Raw genomic sequence first — 6839 nt, 5'->3', positions numbered from 1 at the left:
AATTTAAAAAATGGGCTGTGAGTGTAATTTAGTGATAGAGAGCTGTTTAGTGTGTACAAGGTTCTAGGTTTGATCCTTGGCACTGGAAAGGAAGGAAAAAAGGCAGAAAAGTAAGAAGGAAGAAAAGAAGGAAGGAAGGAAGGAAGGAAGGAAGGAAGGAAAGAAGGAAGGAAGGAGTCTAGTATGTGATCTGGAATCTCTAGAAAAAGAGAATGAGTAGGAGATTGTAGCCTGTGTGTTTTGGTGCCTGCCTGTGATCCCAGTGGCTCAGGAGGCTGAGGCAGGGCCAGCTCAGCTACTTAGCAAGGCCCTCCTAGCAAGACGACTGTCTCTAAATAAAATATATTTTTTTAAAAAAACTGTCTAGGGATGTGGCTTAGATGTTGATCACTGCTGGGTTCGATCCCTCTTACCAAGAAAAATAATAATGAATATGAAACAATATAGAAGATTCTACACATAAAGAGAGAAATTGTACAAGATATCGGCTCATGGTGTTATGGAGTCTGAGAAGTCCAGGAGCAGCCATCTGCCAGCTGGAGACCCAGGAGTGACAACAGTAGTGTTCTAGTCTGAGTCTGAAGGCTGGAGAAGCAGGAGGGCTGATGGGACAAGTCCAGTCCAAGTCCAGAGGCAGGGAGAACTGATGACCAAGCTCCAAGACAGTTGGGCAGAGCAGTCTTTTGTTTTATGCAGACCTCGAATGGATTTGGAAGAGGCCCACACACTGGGGCAGCCGAACTGCTTTACTGGGTCGACTGGGACAAACTTCTTTGTTTGTTTGTTTGTTCAGGTACTGGGTATTGAACCCAGAGGCACTACACTATGAGCAACACCTCCAGCCTTTTTCCTGTTTTATTTAGAGATAGTCTCACTGAGAAGCTTAGGGCCTTGCTAAGATGCCAAGGCTGGCTTTGAAATCACAATCCTCCTGCCTCAGCCTCCCAATCCACTGGGATTCCAGGCTTGTACCACCCTACCTGGCTTAGTGGAACAAATATTAATCCCATCCAGAAACATCCTCACTGACACACCCAGGATGATGCTTAACCAAAAAATATCTGGAAACCTGATAGTCCATCGAGTTGACACATTAAATCAACCATTATATTAGCTTAACTAATAAATGAGAAACTTCCTGTAGGTATTCAGGTTCCAAGACACATTGAGTCAAATGGATTTCCCAAAGTGTCCCATCTCTTAATGTCACTCTCATTACTGACTTTACATCTGAAGCATAGATCCACAACATATTATCATTTTTGATACCTGAAGAAGATTTGTTATAATCTTGCTTCATGAGAAGGCAGTTGATGCCATTTTAGAAAAAGAAACTGTCATCTAAAAGAGCTAGGCCAGCAAGTCTGATTAAGGCCCTAGAAAATAAGGAACACTGAAGGTATTGTGAAGAAGGACCCCAAGTCCCCTAATCTGTTAGGAGAGGTAAAAGGTCAGTTTTCATTTGGAAGTGACTGCACTCCTCAGCATGGCCAAGAAGGGGGATGTGTGTCATTGCTATTTCTCTGATGCTTTAGAAAAACAATGTAAATAAATTAAGAAACATATTAAACTACAAAGAATCAGCATTGTTTTTTTCTGGGGTAGGAAAGGGTGTGAGTGTCTGGGATATTCACTAGCTGAGTTGCACATTTCAAATGGGGACAAAAGTGTGTGTGCGTGTTCTCTTTTGTCAGCACAGAGCAACACAAAAATGCATTTCAGAGAAATGGTAAAAGTAAACAAAAGTGCAATTTTTTTTTTTTTTTTTTTAGATTCTCGCTGTGTTGTTTTTTTATTTCCAAGAGCTGGGTTTTATTTTTCCCTCTTAAGTAGCGTTACTTACATGCACTTCACATACCAAGGTCTGTACTGTACAGCTAAGTGGTTTCTTATATATTCACATGGTTGTGAAACCATCACCCCGGTGTAACTCTAGAACATTTTCATCACCCTAGAAAGAACCTTTGGACACATTAGAGGGGATCTGCATTTCCCCAGAAGCTCCTCATCCTCTTTCTTTCTCTCTACATTTGCATATTCTGAATGTTTCCTATTACAGGAAGCAGATATGTGATCTCTTGTGACTGGCTTCTTTCACTGAGATCCTGTTTTCCAGGTTCACAGAGGTTGTGTCATGAATCAGTACTCCATTCCTTTTCATGATTGAGTAATGTTTTATTGTGTAGATCTCCTATATATTGTTCACCCTTTCATCCACTGATGGACATTTGGGTTGATTCCACTTTGGGGCATTTATGAGTAACACTTCATTTAACATTCATGTCCAGGTTTCTGTGGAGACATAACTCTTCAATTCTCTAGGGAACAGGCATAGGAGGGATTTGCAATTTGAGATTGCAAAGATTTACTCTGATGTTTCCTTCCGAGTGTCCTGGGGCTGTCCTTATTTGGGTCTGTGGGTCAAAGAGTTCAATCTTGCTCACGTGTGTGAAGCACTTCACCTTCATCGTTTGGCATGTGGGTGTCCAGCTGCCCAGGTAACAGTTATTAAAAGGATTGTTTTTTTTTTTAATTTGCTTTTTTAGGTGTACATGAGAGGAGAGTGTATTTTGACATATTATCCATACATGGAGGATAACTTAGGGTCTCATTCATGTGGTTGTACATGATGTGAGCTTCACTGGGGTGTATTCCTATATGAACATAAAACCTTATGTCTGACTCATTCTACCTCCTTTCCTGTTCCCCTCTCCTCTCCCTTCCCTTGGTTGTCTCCTTTTGAAGGTCCCTTGGCTTCAGGATCACTCTGTACTTCAGTGGTCTAGGGTGGAAATCGTTCTTTCCTTCTCAAGGGTCTATATTCTGGTCAAAAAGCTCCATTTCATGGGTGACAGTACAATGTACAGCTTCACTTCCCCTGCACAGAAGGAGAGGTCGAGGTGAATTCTCTTCAAGGACACAGTGCTCTGGAAGGCAGGCTTAAAGTTTTCATCAAAAGCCAAAGCAGAGCATTTCAGATCTCCTTATGTCAAAGAGGAAGCTTAATACTTATTTCACAACTTCCCTTCCCCCCTGCTCCACATGTGGACCCCATTGTTCAGGGCCAGCTCTATGGAACGCCTATTCCTATTGCTTGTCCCATGGAGCATCACGTTCTGCACAGGGGAGTTTCTACAGAGGAACAGCCTATGGGTTGGCCTGTGGACTGAGTCAGTTCTCCCACAGTCTTCCAGGAGGAAGTGGGTGCTCAGGTCCCTAGAGATGAGGGTGAGTGGAGATTAAGGGGTGGGGGCTCTGAAGGCAGATTGCCTCTGAATCCAGGTGCCTGGGGTTATGACTTGGGAATGTGAGCCAGTTACCTGACTGCGCATGTTTCATGTTCTTCTGTGAAGCAGGCAACCAATGAGACTTAGCTCATAGGCTTCTTTGAGCCTAAAAGGAGCTAACACCCAGAAAGGGGGCATGTGGTCATGAGCACAAGACCCTGCATATACTCAGGGAGGCCATGGTCACTCATGGCAGCTGGGGCAGCCTAGGGCATTTGCCAGGCTGCATCTATTGAATAGTAGGTGTTTCTTGCCAACCCCAGCTCTGCCTATTCATTGCATCATGCCATCAAAACTCTGGAAGAGAGAACTTCTACAAACTTTGAGAAGAGAAACTAGATATTTAAGTCCAGTCAATAGTAAAAAATGGAACAGTTATGCACACTGTAAATACTATCTTATTGAATGGAAATAGAGACAAATATTTGGGAAAGCTCTTATGAAGTTGACAGAGCCCAATGAGTTGACGTTCTTTTAGGTCCAATAGCTATTTCTTAGCTTTGATTACTATTCCGTAAAGTGTGTGTATGTGTGTGTGTGTGTGTGTGTGTGTGTGTGCGCGCCACACATGTGTATTTTCCTCAGGTGTTCTTAAACCCAGGTCTCTCTCTTTTTTTTTTTTTTGACAAATACATAAGGGGCCATGAAATTTCCACCAAGATTTCAAAGAAAGATCTGGAAGCCAGGCAAAATGTTGCTGGATCAAAGTCCCTGTAGGTGCCCCTGAGAGACCAATGCTTGAAGTTGTAGGTAAAGTGAAGCTGTGATGGAGACCCCAGATGAGCAGTTAGTGACAACTGAAACCTAATGAATTTATCCTAGTTTGAATGAACTTTGTGGTTAGAAATGGTAGGTGGTAGGACATGCTTGGAGGAGGTGAGCCATAGTGAGTTGGTCCTGGAGGTGTTCTTCCTGTGGCCCTTTCCTGTCTCAGTTTTCTGACCCCCATCTGTTGATACATTTCCTCCACTGGGCCCTACCCCCATGATGGGCTGGTGCACTAAGGACCCAGAGCAAGGGAGCCAGTGATCTAATGTGAGGTTACAAAATACTTTCCTGGCTGTCAATTGTTCTTGTCATATACTTTGGTCACAATGAAAGAAACAAATGACTAAAGCAAGGGGATGTGTCCTCTGGTATTTTATCCCCATTTTTTCTTTCACATTTGTGACTCTCCTGTGTTCCTCTGTTGCCATGGCAGCCAAGGTTCTCAGAACAAAGGATTCTGACATTTGAACTTCTCAGTTACTGGATTCAGTACCTGAAGGACTTCAGGTAGCCTGGGTCTGCCTCAGGAGTTGGCAGCATCTGTTTTTCGCAAGAAGTCACTAGAGCCAGTTTTGACAGAGTCTACAGGTACATGAATGTGTGTGTGCGAGAACAGAAGATAGAAATAGAGATAGACAGAGAGAGAGATAGATAGAGAGAGAGAGAGAGAGAGAGAGAGAGAGAGAGAGAGATCTCAAGGGAAAGCCAATGTTTGTTTTCTCTTCCCCAATGACTTGCTGAAGCATCACGGGAAATGCTGGACTAAAGATACCATCCGATGATGTCAGGATGGGCATTTAATTAGATGTATTCTTTCTAGAAATTAATTTAATATCAATTATCATAATTTTATAATATTTGTAATATTTGAGTCAATGATCCTACCTATAGGACTATGTAAAGGAAGACAAAAATGTGTGGATAAGGGGGTTTAATATCATTAATAAGACCATTGTTAATGGTCTTAATTATCTAAGGTTCATTGATCACCTATGTTGATGATTGTTAACAGGTGATCACCAAAGAGAGTTAATGAGAAAGTGCTGAAGGATCACAGAATAGCCATATATTTGTTTCCTGTAGGGTGTACCACAAAATTTAATAATCTCAGTTTCTTTGATGTGACATCCACATATGTGCACACGAGTACAATCCATACATGTATGTAGATAAGAGGGAAATAAGACTATAAAGGAATGCACCAAACTCTTTCCCTGAGGATTGTCATTCCCCTTGGATGGTGGGATATGGGTATTTCTTTACATCTTTGACTTTCCTGTAGCTTTCAAATTTATACAACTATCTTTTATGGCAGGCAGTTCTTCCAACTGTAGTGATAAGACAAAGCATGAGAGGTATCAGGTGGAGATGCTCAGGGCAGAGGGTCATTACTCAATAAAATGAGTTTTCCAAGAGAAAGAACTGCTCTTGGGCCCTTGACTGGAGAGTGCAAATACAGGATGCACTTCTGCCTGAGTGGGATAGCTGGGAATGGATGAAGGAATGGGCATCATTTGGAAAAGTACATGAGTCACTTCCCCCTATCATGAATTAATATTTTTCTTTTGAAATTTCCAGAGTCCAGGGAGACTGGGCTTTTGTGCCCTTAGTCCCTATGGACGACTCATCATCTGGCAGCAGCTGCCCTGACATGGAGCACTGTATTTCGGAATCCAAATCCAACCAGAGCCTCTCTGTAGTCCCTTTCCCCTCAGAGGACAGGCCTGACTGTGAGGCTGTCGTAGCCTGTGAAGACTTGACCTCTGAGCGTCCTTCCTCCCTCCCTCCTGTCCAAGGGGCATGGGGAACCAATGATGTAAGGGGACCCATGGGCAGAAGAAATGAAATTCAGGAGAAGCCAGAGGAGCCTGGTGAAGAAGACGTGGATGAGCCCATGAATGGCGATGTGTGCAGCCCCTTCGACTACTCACAAATGAAATGGGCTGAATGGGAGGAAGATGATGAGGAGAGTATGTACAATTGGCAAGAGGAGACAGGATGCCAGAGCATCTTGGAACTGATTTATTTCTTGAGAGTTATTGCTGTATGTCTAGACAAGGATGAGGAAGATGACGACTCTCTGTTCTCCGATCCTCATCGGGAGGAGGATGTAGACGACTCTGTACCCCCTGAGTCTCCTCAGGAGGAGGAGAATGTCCAGCCATCCAGCAGTGTCTCTTCCCATATGGATCAGGTCAGTCCTGAAGAGCAGGAGGCTTGTCAGGACTTGCCCAAGTATCAACCAGCAGAAAATGGAGACACCAAGCAGAGCCCAGAAATGCCTCCTGGGCTTGAGGAGGATGAAATTGTTGAGGTGAGCACAGAGCTGCCCCCCTGCAGAGGAAGGGACAGACCCAGTGGGGGTGCCAGGTGGGACAGCATGGAGTCCTTGTACCTGCTGTGAAGCAGAGGAGGACCCCAGTGTCTGAGCAGTTGAGCAATGGGAGAAGGTCCACAGCCAGGAAAGGGGTCAGGGAAGAGGTGTTGGGGAAATGCCAGGGAGCACTGAGAGAGAGAGAGAGAGAGAGAGAGAGAGAGAGAGAGAGAGAGAAGCAGAGAAGCACTGTACAGACCAGTGTGTGTGCCTGTGTGTGGCTTTAATGTGAGTGAGTCCTGAAACTTTGCATTGACAGTTGGCTCATTTTGGTAAAAAAGTAAATTGGAAATCCATAAATGAGTAATATTGGCCCCATTGCTGCTGACCCTGAATGTCTCTAACTCCTCCTCTTTGTCTTGGCAGATGGAAAGCCAGGAGCCTGGCACAGCAAAGAGCTCCCTAGGGTC

At 44.0% G+C, this 6839-nt stretch overlaps 1 protein-coding gene across 1 annotated transcript; it reads left to right on the top strand.

Moving 5' to 3' along the window:
• Positions 1–5670: 5670 nt before the first annotated feature.
• LOC114108404 (uncharacterized protein C12orf71 homolog) lies at positions 5671–6459 on the top strand. Its single transcript, XM_027956019.2, has one exon. It carries the CDS (start codon positions 5671–5673, stop codon positions 6457–6459), a length of 789 nt encoding a protein of 262 aa, XP_027811820.2.
• Positions 6460–6839: the final 380 nt, after the last annotated feature.

Source organism: Marmota flaviventris, chromosome 17 (assembly GCF_047511675.1).
Source record: "Marmota flaviventris isolate mMarFla1 chromosome 17, mMarFla1.hap1, whole genome shotgun sequence".
In the NCBI taxonomy this organism is placed as follows: Eukaryota; Metazoa; Chordata; class Mammalia; order Rodentia; family Sciuridae; genus Marmota; species Marmota flaviventris.
The sequence above is the reverse complement of the archived record's forward strand: the minus strand, read 5'-3'. Positions and strand labels throughout refer to the sequence as shown.